Here is a 22,795-nt window from a genome sequence, read left to right on the forward strand (position 1 = left end):
AAGAAACAAGGAGGCACATATGTTATTGGCTATTGGCTTGAAGGACAAAACTATGAGGATGATGCCACTGATTATGAAATTTCAAAATACCAACTTGCATCCGATTTGATTCTGAAAGATTTGACCCTATCTTAATGTGGGTGAAATGAAATGTAATGTAAAAGTTGATCAGTATTGCAGTAATTAGTTTGTTTTGTTTCACACCAAAACCTCTAAAACAGTCATTACATGAGGTGATACAAGTACACTGTTGTATTTCCAAGTAGTTTTAAATCTTTGTAACTTTGTTTTTATAAGTGCTGTCTGAATAAAGAGTGTTATTTGGTGTAATTAGTGGTTGTTTTTTTATATATATTATGGTGTATCTGACTTTTCAGAAGTAGAATATGTAGAGGATATGGCAAACAGCTTATCCTAAAAGTTTCAGGTCAATATCTCACAAATTAAAAAAGTTACAGCAAAATAAACATTATTATTTTTATGATTCGGTCACACCTTTTGTTTAATTTTAATGGAAAACAAGGGACAAAATAAAGTGACGACTTTCGAGCTTCAAATGGCCAGTATTTTGTTATTCTTGAACCCATAAACATGGTCTTGGTGTCATTTTAAAGGATTTTTCAAGCTCTTTCTATCTGAACAACTAGTTTTAGCATTTAACCTTGTTGAAAATTTTACTCACATACCTAATATAACGGCAAATGTCTTTATAATTAAAATGAATTAAGATTGTTTAAAGGAATGGTTTAAAACGAAAAACAGCTTTTTAAGAAAATTTCAGTAAACCATTTATTCTTTCCCATTGTAGAGTCATTAAGGATCCAGTTTATTGGCAGTTTGGTAAGGAATTGTTCATCTGCTACTTTGCACTCTCAGTTCTGGTAGAGATTCATTGATCCTTTGTTATAAGTTTATTTAATGTAATACAAATGTACAGAATATGATTTTACTTGTTTCACTAAGTACACTGTTTTGTTAGAATTGTGATTAAAACCATGTTGTTTAAAATTTTAATCTGAATACGTCAAAATGTGTTTAATGAAGTGTTGTGCACTTTGTTTCCAATTCCACTGTTATTGGACTGTAAAGTAAAAAATATTGTATAAGATTTGTTTTGTATTGAGTGTTTTCAGTTAAAGATATTCAACAGTATCAACATTGGTATTTTATGAAATTTTATTTTTGGTGTTTTTGTTTATGCAGGACAGCACAGAAAGCACACAAGTGGGGGAGAGAGGAGAGGACAGCATCAGAAAGGACCCAGAGCTGGGACTCTTTCAAAGATCACCCGAAGCACAACCATGCTATATGCACAAGGCTGTTGTTTTTATCAGAATTTGAAGAAACATGTTGGCTTAAAATAATAAATACATTTCATTTAAGGTATTTCCTGTGTAAAGAATTTTAAGGCGATTGCTTTTTACCCCTTTACCACGACATGGTTTCTGTTGCAGGTTCCATTCTCAAAGTCTTTTACCCATTTCCACTGCACAAATGTAAACCTGTTACACATCTGTAAACCTGTTTTCACAGAACTAGTAAACCACCAAATAAGAGATCAAGTGGTTTTAGTCAAAAAAGTTTTCTCTTGTGCAGCGCAAAATATGCATGTTATTGTACAAAAACTTTGAGTCTTTAACCTTCTGGGGTCTAGGGATTTGGAAAAGTTTAAACCCTGACATCTGTTTTTTTCAGCATCAGAAAAAAAATACACTACGCGTCAAGTTTTTGAACAGTAAGGTTTTTTTTTTTTTTATTATTAAATTTCCTTCTGCTTTATAATATTTGTATTATTTAAAATACTTTTTAATATTATTTAAAATATTTTAAAATGTAATTTATTACTGTTACTCCAGTCATCAGTGTCACATGATCTTTTATAAATCATTCTAATATACTGTTCAAGAAACATTTATTATTATCAATATTTAAGCAGTAGATTTTTTTTTTTTCAGGATTCTTTGATGAATAGTAAGATCCAAAGATTAGCATTTACTTGAAATAAAAAGCATTTGTAATTTTATTTAGCAAGGATGCTTTACATTGATCAAAAGTGATAATAAAGACATTTATAATATTACAATAGATTTCTATATCAGATAAATTGTTTCATTTTCATTTCATCAAAGCAAACTGAAAGAATTCTACTGAGCTGTTTCCAACATTTTTTTTTTTTTTGAGCAGCAAATCAGAATATTAGAATGATTTCTGAAGGTTAATGTGACTTGATCATGAGTAATGATACAAATTCTGCTTTGACATCACAGGATTAAATTACATTTTCAAATATATTCAAATGAAAAACATTTCAAATAGTACAAATATATTTTATTCAATTTTTCTGTACTTGGATTGGTGAGCAGAAGAGACTTAAAAAAACATTTAAAATTTTACTGTGAGAACTTCTGAATGGTAATGTATAATGTCTAAAGTCTGATTACTTTGTATTCATCACAAACTGGGATACAGTAACATGTGAGCAGAATTCATGTATTTGTATTGTTTTTGGAAAATGTTTTCGACAGGTTTTTATTTTTTATTTACAGTGTATGTTTCCAAAATAAAACTTGTTTTACAATATTGATCATGTGTTAGTTTATTGAAGTTGATACCATTGCTGCTAGTCATTTGATTTTTAACTAACATGTACGTACAGTGTTGATCTAAATGTGAAATGGTTGTAATTTAATGTGCAGTTATGTATTCACCGTTGCTGAAAGGTACATAAGACGATGAAACTAAGTCACGATTTCAACGGTGAATCAACGTCATAATATCAACGTTGAAAATTTTTGCAAATCCGAAAGGTTATTCACCGTTGATCCAACGTCGACAGATGACCATAATTCGAAAGGTAGGAGGGTGAAACATAGTCGCGATTTCAACGGTGAATCAACATTGTTACTTCCACGTTGAAAAGACGTCACAATATCAACGTTGAAAATTTTTGCAAATCCGAAAGGTTTCTCACCGTTGATCCAACCATGGTACCTGACGTTGTTTCAACGGTGAATCAACGTTGAAATGCCGGCTGGGAGGGAACAGTTTAAGAATTCGTGAGTACGATTTATAAACTGAGGGAACGAATTGCAAAACCGTCCCCACGGATTAATTATTTTTCTTCTACAGGTGACGTAAGGGGCTCCGTAAGTTTCAAAGCACTGACAAAAAAAAAAAAAAACGTTCAAAGCAGCCGCATTGAAGTCAATGGACGCTGGGCTTCAACGGGGAAATGCACTATTGACACTACGGGAATGTATGAGAAGAAAATCAAGTCAGCCGACCTGCTATATCTAACTGATTCTGAACGAACTCTAATGAGAGATGAACGTTTTCTAACGCATTTTTAGTCAATAAAATGTTAATACAATAGTACATAATTTGACCATTAATTTTGTGACATTATAGGCGAAGCTGAGCTTCCCTTGCAGTCTTAAAGAAATCGCCACTGTGTTACAGGGACAGGACTTGATGGACGGCAGACACAGGTAAAGGTGGACACGGTGGTCAGCTGCTTCATCAGAATAAAGCTGCAGAATTGGCAGAATTATTTATTCTTTTACGAATTTATTCATGTTTCTTGTTGTCAGTTAATGAAATATAGCATTAATTCATTATTAATTCATTATTATTAAATCAATTCACATTGACTAGTCATGAATGCATATGGCGTATTGAAAAAAAAAATACATGTAGCTCATTTGACTAAAAATATACTTAATTAGTGGTTAGTATTTATCAGTATTATTGTTCATAAGCGTTGGTGTTGTCTAGCAAGGCATTCCGAGGTCATCTTAATTTCTAACATACATTTTTCGAGTGTAAAATCAAAAGACTTCTCCAGAGATGTGATATTCCAGCAGCTGATTAACGTCTCCTTTGTGCAGATATAGCAAACATTGAAAACAAGTAGGGAAACGTACTAGGTAGGGTGGTCGTGATGCCATTGGGTGTTCTGTTTACCTGTCGCCTTTATTTTATTTTTATTACAGAAAGTACAACCGCAGGAAAAGATAGGCTATTTTATCAGCGAACAATCATAATGACAGAAAAAAAAAAACTATAAAGGGTTTGCGTAGCCTACATGTGATTCTCTACACGTGAAAAAAAGAAAATTGAATATTGTGAATATTGTGAATACACGTGAAAATTAAATATCTTTAAATTATCGTAATATTCATATAATCATAATGCATTAAAATTGTATGTTTTTTTTTTTTTTTTTTTTTATAAGCCTCGGGGATGAATCAAGAGAAACCCAACAATAAAAAGGAAAACAAAGGAGATTTCAAGCCAGTTTTGCGTGTGGATAAACAATTTTGCACGTAAATAAATTAAAAACATATATTCAAGTGGTTACGATTTTACGTCGTCATAGCGGATGAAGTCCGGATCGCATTCATACTCAACGAGATTTGGCTGTAGAGTAAGGCCGCGTTCACATTTGGCGTCTTTTTTGACAAAGAAAAAGTTGACTAGGGCGTTTTTTTAGTAAAAAAAAAAAAAGCTGGCAGCGTTCTGTTACAAAAAGCAGCCGAGTGCGTCTTTAGTTGCTATAACAACAGCTGCAACAGTAGCGTAGTGCTGTGTGGTGAAGGAATGTCGAGAAAGAGCCTCTTTGTGATGTATATTATGATAGAGTTGTTTCCATAGGATTAGAATGTAAAACAGACGCTGGCAGTTTGAAAAAGGACGGCAAGTGTGAACACCGCCTAAGTACTCTTTTAGCGCGTGTTATGTACAGTACTTATTTAAATTAAGTACCTACTCATTAAGTATGCGATTTCGAATGCAGCCAGTCACACTTGGCGTCTTTTTTCAAACTGCCAGCGTCTGTTTTACATTCTATTCCTATGGAGTAAACCGTCTTTTCAAAAAAGCCCTGAGCGCTTTTTTAAACGCCACCGCCGGCGTCTTTTTCTGCAGCTCAGACCGTCTTTTTAAGTTGAAAAAAGTTTAACTTTTTTGAAGAAAACGCCCTACGTCAAGCGCTTTTTTGACAGCTGACCAATGACAAGCGAGTAGCGGGACCTATCGTTTCCATAACAACAAAAACAACAAGAAAAAAAAAAAAAAAAACTGGAGAAGTTGCCGGTAAATAAACTTATCGTACTAGTTTCGGAGCACAAGGAGTTGTATGATATGAGTAAACAACTCTATCATAATATACATCACAAAGAGGGTCTTTCTCGACATTCCTTCACCACACAGCACTACGCTACTGTTGCAGCTGTTGTTATAGCAACTAAAGACGCACTCGGCTGCTTTTTGTAACAGAACGCTGCCAGCTTTTTTTTTTTTTACTAAAAAAACGCCCTAGTCAACTTTTTCTTGTCAAAAAAGACGCCAAGTGTGAACGCAGCCTAAGGCTTCATGATCAGCTGACTTGAAGCAACCAGACGGCCGGACCTTTTGAAATCGAAAGTAAAATTGGTCTGCGGACATTTTGCGAAGACGCTTCAGTCAGAGATAGATATTTGTGGCAATTTATAACTAAAGGGCATACTCGTTTTGGTTTTAAATTAGCATTTGAAGATGCACCGAAAAAGCTGTGTTTTGATGGCAGTACTGCTGGTGATCAGCGATGGTACGTAGGATTTATTATCCGTTTACTTCTCTCTCTCTCTCTCTCTCTCTCTCTCTCTCTCTCTCTCTCTCTCTCTCTCAATTCAATTCAATTCATATTGCTTTATTGGCATGACATACTTGGATACATATTGCCAAAGCATTCTATACATCAGAATAGAATCAAAACAAAAATACATATAATATACATCCATAAAAAATAAAATCTCTCTCTCTCTCTCTCTGTTTTTTGTAAGCCTCCACTTTTTTCCAGTCATCACTGATTATGTAAGGCTGATGTAGGCAGCAAGCGTGCATGCTTCTCAGTGTGAATAAAAGAGCACTCTTTGTCTCTCTTTCTCTCTCAATTCAATTCAATTCAATTCAATTCAATTCAATTCAATTCAATTCAATTCAATTCAACTGAGCTTTATTGGCATGACTGTAAAATAGCACAATGTTGCCAAAGCAATAAACAGTGAACAAGTTATACTGGCATATCATATACAGTATAACACGTACACAATAAATACATAACTAAATAAATAAATGCATAAAAAACAAAAACAATAGCAAATATAATGTAAATATCTACAGAGAGCAGTGATAAGGAAAAGGGGGGTTCAGCCTTTGTTCCTCATAATATGGCAGGAGGAAACATACTGCGCTGCTAAGTGGATACACTTTTCTTTCTCTCCCAAGATATAACCGAGTTTGTCTATGTGGCTTACTTGTTGGAAATCAGGCACAATTTGAGCTATTTTTGTAAAATAGGCATCTCTGATGTTTTTATATTTGCTGCACTCCGTAAGGAAATGCAGTTCATCCTCTATGAGTCCATCTGTGCAGTGAGAACACAGTCTTAGCTCTCTGGCTCTCCAGCTCTGCTTGTGTCGGCCCGTCTCTACAAATAGACTATGCTCACTTAGACGATACTTTGTCAGGAGCTTTCTCTGATGATAATCTTTAATTTTGGTCAAGTAAGGTGCCAATTGATAACCAGTCTTTAATCTGGAGAAGTACTTTAATTTGTTAATTTGTGCTACTTTGATTTGCCAATCATGGATGTATTCTTCCTGGGTTAATCTTCCAATTTCTTTAACTTTTGCGTGTCTAAACTGAATTGTTGAATTTAGTTGGTGTTTTTCCACTAAATATTGCATGGGGTCACTCTCTGGGTGTCCTGCCCTGTAAGTAAGAGCACAGTGATGGTAGCCATCTGTCAGTGTGTCAGACAGATGGAACCAGAACTTCGCTGTTCTCTTCTGGATTTCTGCTAGGAGGGGGAATCTGCCCAATTCTGCCCTGCAGCCGAGATTAGGGGCGTTTCTGTGGAGTCCCAGGATGTTCTTGCAGAACTCGAGGTGAAAAATTTCAGTGGGGTTTTTATCCCAAGAATCATAGTTTAGTTTAAATTTGGGGGCCCAGATTTCACAGCCATATAGAAGAATGGGTTTGATGATGCTGTCAAAGATTTTCAGCCACAATTTAATGGGTGGGTTGAATTTGAATAGTGATTTTCTAATTGTGTAATAAGCCCTATGTGCCTTATCGGTCAGATGTTTTATTGCCAGATCCAATTTACCAGAAGCTGAGATTGTGAGACCCAAATAATTATAACATGTGACATGATTAATAAGTGTTCCCCCGATTGTGAAACTATACTTTTTGTCAGTAAGGCGAGGCTTTTTCTGAAAGATCATTATTTTGGATTTCTCCATGTTTATTGGCAAGGTCCAGTCTCTACTGTAATTTTCTAAAATTGAGAGGCTTTCATGTAGCCCCTCTTCATGAGGTGACAAGAGCAGAAGATCATCGGCGTACAGGAGGCATTTGATTTCTTTGCCCTCTAGGGTCAGGCCAGGATTAGAGGACTTTTCGAGTTTTGATGCCAATTCATTTATGTAGATATTAAATAGAGTCGGGCTCAGGTTGCAGCCTTGACGGACTCCTTTGGTCTGACTGAAATAATCAGTCCGTTTGTCACTGATTTTGACACAGCATTTGTTTCCGTTGTATATGTCTTTTATGATGTCATATGTCTTTCCTCCTATTCCGCTTTGAATTAGTTTTAGAAAAAGTCCATTATGCCATACCGAATCGAAGGCTTTTTTAAAATCAATGAAGCAGCCAAATATTTTCCCTTGTTTTGTTTGGTGAACATATTTTTGTATAAGTGTGTGGAGTGTGTAAATGTGATTTGAAGTTCTCTGTTTAGGCATAAATCCAATTTGACAATTGTTTAAAATTTTGTGTTCTTGGATGAACTGAATTAATCTGTCATTAATGATCGAACAGAATAGTTTTCCGAGGTTACTGCTCACTGTAATGCCTCTATAATTATTTGGGTCATACTTATCTCCTTGTTTAAAAATTGGGGTAATCAGGTTCTCTTTCCAGATCTCAGGAAAGTGTCCAGATTTTAATAAAAGGTTGAATAATTTTAGGACAGCAACTGTCAGTTTGGGGCTGCTGTGTTTCAGCATCTCATTAGATATTCCATCTAAGCCACTTGATTTCTTCATTTTTAGGGATTTCATCTTCTCTATCAGCTCAGTTAATTCTATGGGCTTGTCTAAATGATTTAGCCTGTCTTTAATAGTGTATTCCAGGTTATTTAGTTGGGAAGTCAGATGTTTTTGGGTGGGGGTTGGTTCGTTTAGTGAATAGAGTTTTCCAAAATGTTGAGTCCAGATTTTTGGGTCATAGATGGGAAGGTGTTTGGTCTCTTTGGATTTTTCTAAATTTTTCCATAGGTCCCAAAAATAATTTTGATCGATTGCCTCCTCAATTTTGTTTATTTTTATTTTTATGTGATCAGTTTTCTTCTGTATTAGCAGTGACTTGTATATTTTGAGGGTTTGTTGATATGTGGCTCGTATTTGTTGGTTTGCTGGGTCTCTGTGTTTTTTATTTGATAATGATCGTAATTCTTTTCTTAGTTTTTGGCATTCTTTATCGAACCAAACATCTTTAGCCAATTCTTTGCATCTGAATTTTTTTCTTTTTCTGAGGGCTTTTCTGACCACTGTAGAAAAGATTTGAGTTAACTGTTCAGTTGCTAAACTGATACTTCTCTTCTCTTCACTAAATGTAGTCAGGAGAAATAAGTTTATCATGTTGTCAACTTGGGTGCTGTGGAGCGCAGCTTCATACTGGGCAGGACTGTCATTGCTCCATTTAAATTTGGGGGGGAGTGGATATAGTTTAACTTTTTTTTTTACAGAGGGCAGATGATTCACTGATCTGTTGAGACTGAGGACTATGTGGCTGTGGTCTGAAAATGGCAGCTGTGGCATCACAGTGAAATAATTGATTTTACTTTGGTCTATATCTGTGATGGCGTAGTCTACTGTGCTGCTGCCTAAATATGAGCAGTATGTAAATCGACCCAGGGAGTCACCTTTTATTCTGCCATTAACTATATATAGGCCCAGGCTTTTGCAGAGCTGCAGGACTTGTTTTCCATGTCTGTTAATTATGTTATCATAATTCTGGCGTGTTTTAGTAAAGAGTTTGTGTTGATGATTAAATGAACCATTTATATTTGTTTCCATCTGAGCTGATGTAGTCCACTTCCTTCCCTGTTCTGGCATTCAGATCTCCCATTAATAGAACTGAACCGATAGATTGAAAGTAATTTATCTCTGATTGAAGGGTTGAGAAGATGTCTTTGTTATAATAAGGTGACTCATATGGGGGGATATATGTGGCACACAGGTACAGGTCCTCATCTAAACACAAAATCTCTTTTTTAAGTTTTATCCAAATATGTGTTTTTCCCTTTTTCATAGGCTGAAAATAATGCCACAGATGTTCTTTGAACCAAACTATAATTCCTCCTGAATCTCTTCCGTTTTTCACATTAGGCTGTTTAATTGAGGGAATACGTAGCTCTCTGTAGTTTGAAGGGGTGTAAGTTTTGGAGTCTAAACGACTCCATGTCTCAAGTAAAATAATTATATCTGAACTATGTACAGCATTAACAAAATCAGGATTAGTACTTTTCTCTCCAAAAGCTGAAGAGAACATCCCTTGAATATTATAACATGTTATTTTAAATGATGTCATTGGTGAGTATTGTATTTACCAGAATAATGTATAAATTCATGACCAAATCGTGTTTTAAAATATAAATTAATCAGTTCGAAATTAAGTATAGAGGTTATACATAAAATAAATAAATATCCTGGGTGAATCAGTGTTACAACTTGTCAAATATGAAATCTCTTTGTGCCCATGTGCTGAGCAAGTGTGCGGAGGCGTGAGTGTGAGCGTTTGGCGTGAGTGCTTTCTTTTCTATCTTTTTTTCTACTTTTTTATGTTTTTTTTTGTTTTTTTTTGGGGGGGGGGTATTTTATGGTATCTTAGTGGTGTGTCTTAAGTGAGTTAGTGTTTGTGTGGCGGCGGGCACCGGCCTTTGTACCGGGAGTCATGTCGGCTCGCGGAGCTGTAGGTGTGGGGCTGGAGGCGCTCACACGCCGGTGCTATGCCAAATTCTGACCCCCGCCAGATTACTACCCCCCTAGTATTGGTAGGCAGAGGTGGACAGAGTACACACCCAGCCGGCATTTCAACGTTGATTCACCGTTGAAACAACGTCAGGTACCATGGTTGGATCAACGGTGAAAAACCTTTCAGATTTGCAAAAAATTTCAACGTTGATATTGTGACGTCATTTCAATGTAGACGTAACAACGTTGATTCAGCGTTGAAATTGCGACTTTGTTTCACCCTCTTACCTTTCGGGTTACGGTCATCTGTCGACATTGAATCAACGGTGAATAACCTTTCGGATTTGCAAAAAATTTCAACGTTGATATTATGACGTTGATTCACCGTTGAAATCGCGACTTAGTTTCACTGTCTTACTTACCTTTCAGCAACGGTAAATACTCAACTGTACGTTCAATTACAACCAGTTTGCATTTAGATCAACACTGTACGTACATATTAGTTAAAAAACAAATGGCTAGCAGCAATTGGTTTACTGTCAACTTCATTAAACTACCCAGACAGCACACATACGTTGGGCCGACGTCGTCCCGACTTACAAAACTCCATCGGCGCGATGTCGCTGAGAGATCGTTTGCTAATCGGTAAGAAGTCGCGGCGATGTCGGCATTTGATCACAAATGCTCTCCGGTCGACGTTCGGCCGATGCAGCTTTAAATCCCCGCAGCTCTGCGTGGGCGCGGTTCACCGGCGTTTTGCTCATCCTTATTCTAACGTACCACCCGTGGCAGGAGCCGCTGGTTTATAATTAAACAATACATACCAAACCACTCTCAATAACTTTTGCTTATTTATTTATTAACATTTTCAAAACAGACATTAAATACATTTACATTTATCAGATACTTGTATCAAAAAGCATTCACTCTTTCAAATATTAACTATCTTTTTTTTCCACAGCATTTACAGTAAATCCATAGTAAAAACGAAATCAATATTTCTTACTACAATAACCGTTGTTTATCAATGACTGTTGCAGTAAAACCACAGTAAGTACAAAACTAACCATTACTACAGTATTCGCAGTAAAACCATAGCAACCACATTTAAGATTTAAAAAAAAATATGGTAGCTACAGTCATGGTTACCACAAAACCATGGTATCAAAACCTTATGAACCAATAAATAAATAAATAAATAAATAAAAATATTATTTACTTATTTAATAATTATGGTTGCTACATTTAGCTATTGTAAAACCATGGTTAACTGCTCTATAATTATATACACACTTCATAATACTTATCATTTGAAAGTAGGTTTACAGAAAATGCATTTTTCAAAGGTTACAATGGAAAAAAAAATAACTCTAAGAGGTGACAGAGACTTACTGGGAAAGATCATAATTTTAGCAACAAAGGAATGTCCATATGACAGCAGCTCAAAGATAAAGGTAATTAATAAAGGTAATCTATTTTTATTGCCACATTAGAATCTAATCTATCTTCATGGCAAAAACCGATGTACAATATTACAAGAGCTACATGAACACACACACACACACACACACACACACACACACACACACACACACACACACACACAAAACTGAGCAAACACTACAGCAGTTTAAATGTTTTAAGTTATATGATACAAATTTTAAAATCTTTTCTGATAAACCCTTACTAAAGTCTCTAGTGAAGTGTTCAGTTAAACACAATCTGTTAACATTATTAAAGGGTAAGTTCAAAAATGTTCAATCCTCTTTGTATGTTACAAAGTTGCTAATATATGTTCAAAATTTCTCAGAGATCCCCAGTTTATTTATGAGCAAAACTCTGCTGCATGACGGAAAACACAGTGTCTTGTCATTTTGTTGATGCAAAAAGTGTTTTTCTCATCTACAGATTTACAGATATTAGAAACACTGCAATAATACAAAGCGGGTTGAAAATTGATACCCTTAAAGGCAATATAAAGATAATATTTCACAGTTTTGTATGTTCATGTATAATTGGCATCATCTGAAGAATTGAGTGTTGCCATCTTCTGAAGTCTTCACAAGTAAGGCTGGATCCGATCTTGAACTGGCGTGACCTCTGGTAACCTTGGGATGGGCATCCAGCAAAAGGAGAAAGATTAGCATAGCAGCTGTTCATATTATTTCAGACAAAGGATGATTTATTTAAATTACATATAACTCTAGCGCAATGTTATGAGATGTGTTATCTAAATGCTTGGCTAAAAATGTGTATTTTAAATTAATTTAAACAAAAAGATTGTACCTGACCCCCGGATATTATCAGAAAGACTATTTTAAAGTTAAGGAACAAAATACAAAACATTTGCTCATATACTTTAGTGGACTTTGATACATCCTCACTATTATCAATAGTCCAGAGTTTTGTACCCTGCTGTTGCCCTTATTTGTGTTTCTTGTGATCTGGTTTAATCACAATAAGAATTTTTATAGAACCCTTGGTAAATATATTATTTGCCCTCAGTATTCAGGGAACAGACACAGAATGGACTACATATGTGACCCTGGATCACAAAACCAGTCATAAGGTTAAATTTTACAAAACTGAGATTTATACATCATATGAAAGCTCAATAAATAAGCTTTCTATTGATGCATGGTTTGTTAGGACAATATTTGGCCAAGATACATCTATTTGAAATCAGAAATCTGAGGATGCAAAAAAATCTAAAAGACTGAGAAAATCACCTTTAAAGTTGTCAAAATTAGGTTCTTAACAATGCATATTACAAATCAAAAATTACATTTTGATATGTTTACAGTAGGAATTTTACAAAAAATCTTCATGGAACATGAACTTTACTTAATTTCTTAATGATTTTTGGCATAAAAGAAAAATCAAAAATTTTGACCCATGCAATGTATTTTTGGCTATTGCTACAAACATACCCCAGCGACTTAAGACTGGTTTTGTGGTCCAGGGTCACATATGTCACAGTATCATTTAAAGGGTTATTCCATCCAAATATGAAAATGCTGTCATTAATTCCTCACTCTCATGTCATTCCAAAGCTGTAAGACCTTTGTTCATCTTCAAAACACCAATTAAGATGTTTTGGATGGAATCTGAGAGCTTTCTGACCCTGCATATACAGCAAGGGCCCTGACACGGTCAAGACACAGAAGGGTAGTAAAAGCATTATTAAAATAGTCCATGTGACATCAGCGATTCAACCTTCATTTTATGATGCTACGAGAATACAAATTTTTTTGCACAAAATTACTCTCATAGTTTTATAAAACTACAGTTGAACCACAGATGTCACATGGACAATTTCAACAATGTCATTACTACCCTTCTCTGTCTTGACCATGGTGGTACCCTTGCTGTCTATGCAGAGTCAGAAAGCTCTTGTATTTTATCAAAAATATCTTAAATTGTGTTCAGAAGATGAAAGGAGGTCTTACGGGTTTGGAATAACATGGGCATGAGTAATTAATGACATAATTTTCATTTTTAGGTGACCTAGCCCTATAAGTGGGAGGTACATCATTACTGTAATGTGCACTACCTTTCAAAAGTTTGTCTTTGAAATAAGACGCTTCTGCTCACCAAGGCTGCATTTATTTGATAAAAATGAAGTAAAAACAATAATATTGTAAAATATTATTACAATTTAACAGATTTTTGTGAATATATTGTGAACTAAATGTCTTTTTATCAAAGCTGCATTTTCAGCATCTTTACTCCAGTCTTCAGTGTGACCTGATCCTTCAGAAATCATTCTAATATGGTGATTTGCTGCTGAAAAAACATTTTTAATTTCTAATTATCAATGTCTTATCATTATCAATTATCAAAAGTTAAAGGAAACATTTCTGTTTCAAATAAATGCTGTAAAAAAAAAAAAAAAAATATTCATCAAAAAGTCCTCTTGCTTAAACACATGATTAATGATTTCTGAAGGATCATGTGACCCTGAAGACTGGAGTAAAGATACTAAAAAATGTAGCTTTGCATCACAGAAATAAATTAGTTCTCTAACTATATTATAATAGAAAACAATCATTTTAAATTATATTAATTTCACAATATTACTGCTTAACAGGGGGCAGCCGTGGCCTAATGGTTAGAGATTCGGACTTGTAACCCAAAGGTTGCAGGTTCGAGTCTCAGGTCCGGCAGGGATTGTAGGTGGGGGGAGTGAATGTACAGCACTCTCTCCACCCTCAATACCACGACTGAGGTGAGTCCCTTGAGCAAGGCACCGATCCCCCAACTGCTCCCCGGGCGCCGCAGCAATGGCTGCCCACTGCTCCGGGTGTGTGTTCATTACTGTGTGTGTGCACTTGGATGGGTTAAATGCAGAGCACAAATTCCTTGTATGGGTCACCATACTTGGCCTCACTCACCCCCTTTCCTTTCCTTTCCTTTCCTCCTTAACTGTATTATTTATCAAAATACACAAAGCTGTGGTGGGCAGAAGAGACTTTGACCATACCAAAACTTACGAAACAGTAGTGTATGTTTAATATTTTACTTACTACTAGATCATGGGTTTACAGCACTTTGGAGAAGAAGGTTCACTCTGAACCTTCACATCATCATGGAAGAATCTAGGAACAAAACATGCAATTTGTCACAGAGACCACAATATTTAGTATGCAGTTGCTGGTTTATTAGAAGGTTAAACAAGTTAAAGTACAGGTACAATGCAGAAAAAAGAATACATAATATACTAAAATTATATAACAGAATATGTTTTTAGTGTTAAGTAGAGTTACATTTGGCTGTGAAAAGCTTCTTAAAATTACTATAATAAATAAATATTTTAATTTAGCAAAATAAATTAACAGACACATGTTTATATAGGTTAAATATATTGTGTGAAAAATGCATATAAAGTTATTTCTATGAGCTTCTTCAGTTCACCTGTATTCCCTGCATCTGTCAGCAGCTCTATTCAGACATTTTGAAACATTGGAGCTTCCCTTCTGTTGTGGAGGCTTTATTTCTGTCCTCCTGAAAGAACATATTTTGTCAGTATGTGTTTATCTTACAAGATCAAAAAGCATTTTCACTTGTTTTCAGCCATTTAGGTTCAATAAATGAGCCTACTTCCAATAACCCACAAACAATCTGTCAGCAAAAAAAGAAAAAAGTTTCATAAACAAGAGCTCAATCTCTAGAGTTAGCATACCTCATCTGTGAGATGCTAACAAACTTTTTTGAAGACATTAAACCATTTCTACAAAGTAAATATTCAACAGAAACAAGTCAATTACAAGTAAGGAACAGTTATATGTAATGCTTGTGTGATTTTAAGCACTAAACGTACCTAAAAGCAGCGACGACAACAGCACCAAGAGACGGAGTTTTAGTTTCAGGTGTCTTGCTGCAGCCCCGTTTCCATGGCAACCTCTCCAGTGTAAACTTAGACATTCAACATTAAAATACATCAAAGTCACATAGTATTTACAAAAGTAAACATCTGGAATTGAATAATTACTGTTATAGAGACTTCTGAACTGTTATAAGGTACTGGATGAGTAAACCCCCCTGGGTGCCTGTCACAGTTCTGTCTGTCTGTCATGTCATTGGTTTCTCCCATTGTCTCCCCCTGCCATTCTGTGGTCATTTGGTTTAGTCCTCATCACTGTCATCTGTTCCACCTGTGTCTCTGTAATTAGTCACCTGTCTTCAATGATTAGTCACCATTTATAAGTTTGTCTGTTTCTTTAGTTTATTGTCATCAAAGGACAGACAGGATTGCATATATGAAATATATGAAATTTTACTTAGGCTTCAGAGAACAAATGCGATGATAGTATTCATGTGGATTCCAGCACATATAGGAATAAAAGGGAATGAAGTTGCGGATGTTTTAGCGAAGGAGGCTTGTAGGTTAGATGAAATTATGGAAATCCTATATAGTAAATCAGAAGCAAAAACTATAGTTAAGAATAACATAATAAAGCAATGGCAGTATAATTGGGATAGGGATGTAACGGGTAGACATTACTATAGAATTCAGGAGAAAGTAGGAAATAGGAGGGTAGGTAAAGGAAATAATAAAACAGAAGGTATAATTACACGATTGAGAATGGGACACACAGGTTTAAATAAAACATTACACCTAATAGGGAGACATCCAACCGGATTATGTGATTATTGTCAAGAGGTGGAATCAGTTGATCACATATTATGTCACTGTCAAAAATTCATCATAGAAAGATAAATATTAAAGGAAGAAATTATGACACAAGGACCTTTAGACATTAAAATTATACTTGGGGGTTATAACAATGAAAGTTTATTAAATTATCTGAGAAGAACCGGCCTAATTAACAGAATTTAAAGTTGGAATGTATATATGTAATAATATATGTATATATATGTGTGTGTATATATATATATATATGTATATATATGTTTTTTTTTTTTTTTTTTTGGGAGTTAGTTGACTCAGGCCCACACTCCAGTAAAGTAGGTGGCGGTAATGTGCCTTTACGATTGGTTGCCAACCGCCATTAAACAACAAAGAAGAAGAAGTTTATTGTCGATCCTTAACGTTTTGTGATGTGTGTAAGTGTTCCTGCCTGATCCTGCCTGTTCCTGCATTGATCCTCTTGAATTATTATATTAAATATATTGTTAATTGTTAATCTTGTCTTTCGTCTCATCTCGTCCTACACGCACCCCTGACAGAAGGATCGACCCAAACCATTCACAGCGTCTTCCCCTGCGTTTCTTTTCAGTTTTTTGTAACAGTGTTTTATTTTATTTTTTTCTTTTCCTGTCATGGATGACCCGAATGTTTTCATCATCCTCCTGGAGCAGGGGAGTCGTTTTCTCGAGGACCACACCAGAGACTATGTGCGACTAATTCCTCTCACGCACTACCCGGACAGCTGCCTGTGCACTTTCTTTCGCAATGGACTGAACATCAACACCAGAGCGCAGCTGTCCGGGGAGGGTCCTCGAGAGAGCATCGCCGGATACATTGAGTGGGTGCAGCCCCACTCAAGACCCAGAGAGCAGCCAACCATCACCCTGACAAGCGGAGTTTGAACCCGAGCGCACCGCGGAGGCGGAGCCTGAGCTGCGAGCGACAGAGCCAGAGTCCTCTCCGGCTGATCAGGTGCGTGAGCCGGTTTCTACATCTGCGACGGTGGATTGCGACGTGGAGCAGGTGAGGGAAATGGAGAGCCCTGCCCACTGCAACACCGCTGGGGGTGAGCTGGATAACTCTGGGGACTTAATTGACTTTTCCGAAGTTGTAAAGTTTAACACGCCTGATTTAATAGACTTTTTCTCTGAGCCACTGGCTGGCATTAACTTCCCTCCCACCCGCCCTCTTCTGTCTGGATCTGCTTGTTCCCCGCTGGTTCCACCCAGCTTTCCTGAGTCCCCGCTGGTTCCACCCAGCCGTCCTGAGTCCCCGCTGGTTCCACCCAGCCATCCTGAGTCCCCGCTGGTTCCGCCCAGCTGTCCTGAGTCCTTGAAGTCATCAGCCAGTCCCCTTGCTCACCCTCAGCCCACCAGCTATGCAGTGGGCTCGCCGCAGGGATGTCAGCTCACATCGGGGGCATGGCTGGAGGTTCCCTCAGCTCCACCTCCAGCCTCCGAGCCCAGATCTCCACCTCGGCCCTCCGACCCTGCGGCTCCACCACGGCTCCACCATGGCTCTCTGCTCCCTCAGCTCCACCGTTGCCCGTCGGCCCACCAGCTCCACCGGGCTCCATCGTCCTTCCGGCTCCGCCTTGGTCAGTCGTCGACCATCCGCCGCCTCGGGACTCCACTCCTCTGGCTTCGCCTCGTCCCTCTGTCCCTCCGGCTCTGTCAGGCTCCTCCTTCCCGTCAGCATCGCCTTCTTCCTCTGTCGCTCCGGCTCCGCCGCGGACCTCCGGAACTCCGCCTCTGCCTCGGTCGCCAGAGCCTCTAGTTCCACCTTGGCCCTCCGGTTCCGCTATGTCGCCCTGGTCCGTCGGCTCTCCATCTCCGCCTCGGGTTCCTCTGCCAACTGCTCCGCCTCTGTCGGTCGGCCCCCTGGAGTCGGCGGTCCTTCCTCCACCATGGCTCCTCCCTCCGTCGGCTCCGCCGTGGGCCGTCATCCTGGCTGCGATCTGGGTTCTGCTTCATGTCCCTCCTGTTTTCTCCTTGGCTCCTCCCACCGTCGTCGCCCCCTTGGACTGTCTTTTTTGCCCTTTGGACTTTTCTTTTGGCCCCCTCCTTCGGTTGCGTCCTCCGCCGAAGCCCCCTACATCATGGACTGTTTCTGGTTTGCCGCCCCTCCTTTTTTTTTCTACGGTGCGAGGACGCACCTATTCGGAGGGGGGCGTAATGTCACAGTTCTGTCTGTCTGTCATGTCATTGGTTTCTCCCATTGTCTCCCCCTGCCATTCTGTAGTCATTTGGTTTAGTCCTCATCACTGTCATCTGTTCCACCTGTGTCTCTGTAATTAGTCACCTGTCTTCAATGATTAGTCACCATTTATAAGTTTGTCTGTTTCTTTAGTTTATTGTCGATCGTTAACGTTTTGTGATGTGTGTGTAAGTGTTCCTGCCTGATCCTGCCTGTTCCTGCATTGATCCTCTTGAATTATTATATTAAATATATTGTTAATCTTGTCTTTCGTCTCGTCTCGTCCTGCACGCACCCCTGACAGTGCTGGTCAGAGCACCAATAATGAGGAGACAGGTAATCAAGTTTAGTATGTGTATTAGCAGGGAAAGGTAGGGCCACAGATGTACAGTTACAGATGTAAATAGTCTGCAAAAAATAAGTACAGTAAAGAGATGAATGAAATGAAAGTGAAACTAAAATACATACAACAGCAAACATTCACAGTTGCATAATGAAATCAAAGTATTCCTAATTCACATCAGTGATATTTCTCTCATAAATATACAGATAAATAAAGGAAAGGGGGTATTTCACAGATAACTACAAGCCATAAGTGATAATGCGTCACTATAAATCTACAACTCTCTTATATGGATAGAATGGATGCCTATATTAATAGCATTTACACAAACATAATGCTAATCACTCATTTGGCATTGTAGCAGCTTGACAGAACAACATCACATCATTAAAATATCTTTAGAAACACATAACACTGATTTACATCCACGTTATGAATCGGTAATCACACATAAGGAATATCACTAAACTGAATAATAAAGAACGATCGTTACAGGCCATGTCTAGGCATGTTCGTCTGAAACAGACGCATATTAACACTATTGCGATCACTCTTAACACAAATATAAATACAACCGGCTTACTTTGTGGTCAGTGACTAACACCTTGATGTTCAATCTGCAGCAATCCCCACAAACAAACTAGGATCGTCATTCTTCCAGCCAGCAGCTCAATAGATCGCACGAACACAGCAAACAACGACAGCTTAACGAACTACATTGCCCTCTTTCGTCATTCTACTATGACTACAGTTTCATAATAAAAGTCCCTTTGCAGGAGCCTTCAATACAGCCGCCCCCAAAGATGCAAAGCATCTTTGCTTCCATGAAAGGCGACTTAACCAGTCAGTGCTGGGGCCTATCCATTGGTAAAGCTGGCAGAATTATCAGGCGGGCTACCGGTCGGGTATACACTTGACCCTTTATCTGCACATCGGCGGACCTGACATGACCATCGGGGCTTTGGTAGGTCTTGATCACTTGTCCTACAGGCCATAGGCTCCGAGGTAGTTGGGGGTCTACAATCATCACAACCGTTTGTTCCTTTAGGTTGGGAGGAGAGGCCTGCCATTTCTGCCGGGTTTGGAGGCTAGGGAGGTAATCCCGTATGAACCTGGACCAGAAACGGTCTGCTATGATCTGGGAGTGTCTCCAATGCCGGCAACTCAACATCTCTGACTCGGGGTACACGGCTTGAGGCAGAGATCCATCGGGCTGCCCCATGAGGAGACTATTTGGTGTCACCGGGTCAGCATCAGCCACGTCTGATGATACATAGCCCAAGGGTTTTGAGTTCAGAATGGCTTCTACTTCCAGCAAGACTGTCATTAAGACCTCCTCCGGAACTGACTGTGAACCCAAAACTGTGTACAAGGCCGATTTAACTGACCTTACCTCCCTCTCCCAAACTCCACCAAAATGAGGGACAGATGGAGGATTAAAGTTGAAGTGGCTTCGTTGGCGGGCAAACTGACACTGTTCGCGGAAGTTCGTTCCTTGATCCGACCATAATTCTGCAGGTGTTCCCCTTCTTGCAATAAACCTTCGAAGGGCCATAAGAAATGAGTCACTACTCATGCTCGGGAGTAGGTCCAAATGCACCGCTCTTGTGGTCAGGCATTTAAAGAGAATACCCCAACGCTTCTCGGTACGTCTCCCAATTTTGACTAGCAGGGGCCCAAAGCAGTCCACTCCACAAGAATGAAAGGCAGGTTTATAAAGTTGAAGTCGCGCAGAAGGTAAATCCGCCATTTTAGGGATTGACGGTTGGGCCCCCCACCGTTGACATTCTGGGCAGTCGCGCTGAAACCGCCGGATAGCTTCGCGGCCTCTGAGAATCCAGTAGTATCGCCGGATCTCTCCAAACAGCCTTTCCGATCCAGGGTGATCTAACAGGTCATCATAATGCTGAATGATCAAACGAGTGACGGCGTGACTAGGATCCAGGACCAGAGGATGTAAAATGGAATCCTCAAAGCCGGACACCCTGCGCAACTGACCTCCCACCCTTATCAGACCGCTTGACGGATCTACAGTAGTCAACATTCGAAGTGGATCAAAAAAGTTAATCAAAAGTTGTCCTAAGATAAGAATGGGTATTCTTTTTGGTTTTAGGACAAATTTGATGAAAGGTTTTGATCCACTTCGAATGTTGACTACTATATTTCAGGAGCTATGGTAATAAGTCGACTACCAGACCTTACTGGCTTTCCAGTCTCAAGCAGTTTATAATCCTCAGGGAAGGATTCCTGCTGCACCTGTTTGAGGATATGGACCTCAGCCTGGCGGTAATCCTCAGCTTCTGGAGAAGTCCCTGAAACCAAGTTGGGCCGAAGTTCTTGTGCTGTAACATCCAATAGTTCTTGCCAGGTGTTGTAATTCCATCCATCCATTTTACCAGAAGAGGGAGACAAGGTATTCATCCCACAGAAGATGGATTTCCGCAGTTCAACTTGGTCTACCTTGGGCTCAGACTTAGGGATAACTGGCCATTCTTGGGGATCCTGAAAGAGGAAAGCAGGTCCTTGGGACCATCGGTTTGGTGCAACAAGGTATTGGAGAGGTCGTCCTTTCGTGAGGTCATCAGCAGGGTTGTCCGCAGAGCCTACATAATGCCAAGAGCATCTCTCCGTCAGCTCCTGGATCTCAGTGATTCTGTTCCCCACGAAGACCCGGTAGCGACAGGACTCCGAATTCAACCACTGGAGGAAAGTGGTGGAGTCTGTCCAGAGGAAAATAGACTTGACCTGTAGAGTCAACTCGGTTTCAAGTAACTTAGCCAACTGTGCCGCAACCAGACTTCCACAGAGTTCCAGCCTTGGAATGGAGTGAGCTCGTTTAGGAGTGACACGGGAGCGTGCTATGATGAAGGACAGGTAAGTCTGACCCGCCAGATCAGTAGTTCGGAGGTAAGCCACTGCTCCATATGCCTGCTCAGAGGCATCCTAGAAGATATGCACCTCATGGGTAACTCCATCCATACAAACCTCAGGAGGGACATAAGGCCGGGGAAATGAGATACAGGGAAGGTATTGGAGTTCTTCCTCCCATGCACTCCAGGACTGCAGGAGCTCAGGGGGCAGGTTGGGGTCATCCCACCCTCTCTGCCGGTTCCACAGTTGCTTAATGACGACTTTCGCCCTAGTCGTATAAGGTAGAAGCCATCCCAGGGGGTCGTACTGGGTAGCGAGGACCTTATAGATGTTCCTCAAAGTGGGAGTCTGGTATATCACAGGTCGGTGTTTGTAGGACAAAGTGTCTGTCTGCCAGTTCCAGCTCAGACCCAGTGTTGACTCAGGAACGTCTGGTATCTCCTGTGTTAACCACAGCTCCACACTTGCAGCTCGGGCATCGGATGGTAGATTATTTAGCACAGAAGGATCACTACAGGCCCATTGGCGAATGACAAATCCCCCTTCTGAAAGGATATTACGCAGTCGATCAATTAAACTCCGAGCCGCATCTGTCGTGGGTAGGCTCTGCAGGCAATTATCGACATAGAAACACGTCTCCACTGAAAACCGAATTGCCTCATCTGTCAGGGGATGTTTCTGGACGTGGCATTGCAGTGCATAGGTGGCACAGCACGGACTGGAAGTTGTGCTGAAGGGCAGTACCTGCCATTCAAGGATCTTAGGCCCCTCATCCATTTTCAGGTCCCGCCACAGGAAACGGAGTAAGGGACGATCCTCAGGTATAAGGCGAACCTGATGGAACATTGCCTTAATATCCCCACTCACAGCCACTGGATGTTCTCTGAAACGGATAAGGACGCCCAACAGGGAGGCTCCGAGGGTGGGTCCTGGCAACAGGTACTGATTTAGGCTTTGTCCTTGATACTGATAGGAGCAGTTAAACACCAAGCGGCACTTCCCATTGTGACTAACGAGGTGGTGGGGGATGTACCAGCATTCAGGTGAGGTAGGTATAGGATCAGTCACCTCCCGAACAGCTCCCATCTTAATGAGTTTACTCATCTCTTCTTTGTAGACCTCAGCTTTCACAGAGTCCTTTTGCAGACGCCTCTCAACACTACGGAGGGTAGGCAGGACTGATTCTTTAGGTGCATTCAACAAAGGCATGTCCTT

The 22,795-nt window shown here is 39.3% G+C and overlaps 1 protein-coding gene across 1 annotated transcript in view; it reads left to right on the plus strand.

Moving 5' to 3' along the window:
• The first annotated feature begins 5,361 nt into the window (after positions 1-5,361).
• LOC141343257 (uncharacterized) overlaps positions 5,362-22,795 on the plus strand; it is a 128,048-nt gene continuing 110,614 nt past the window's right edge. Inside the window, exon 1 of the mRNA XM_073847854.1 lies at positions 5,362-5,587. Coding sequence (XP_073703955.1) covers positions 5,536-5,587 — 52 coding nt within the window. The 5' untranslated portion in view covers positions 5,362-5,535. The remainder of the gene's footprint in view (positions 5,588-22,795) is intronic.

The sequence above is a fragment of the Garra rufa genome, chromosome 1 (genome assembly GCF_049309525.1).
Source record: "Garra rufa chromosome 1, GarRuf1.0, whole genome shotgun sequence".
In the NCBI taxonomy this organism is placed as follows: Eukaryota; Metazoa; Chordata; class Actinopteri; order Cypriniformes; family Cyprinidae; genus Garra; species Garra rufa.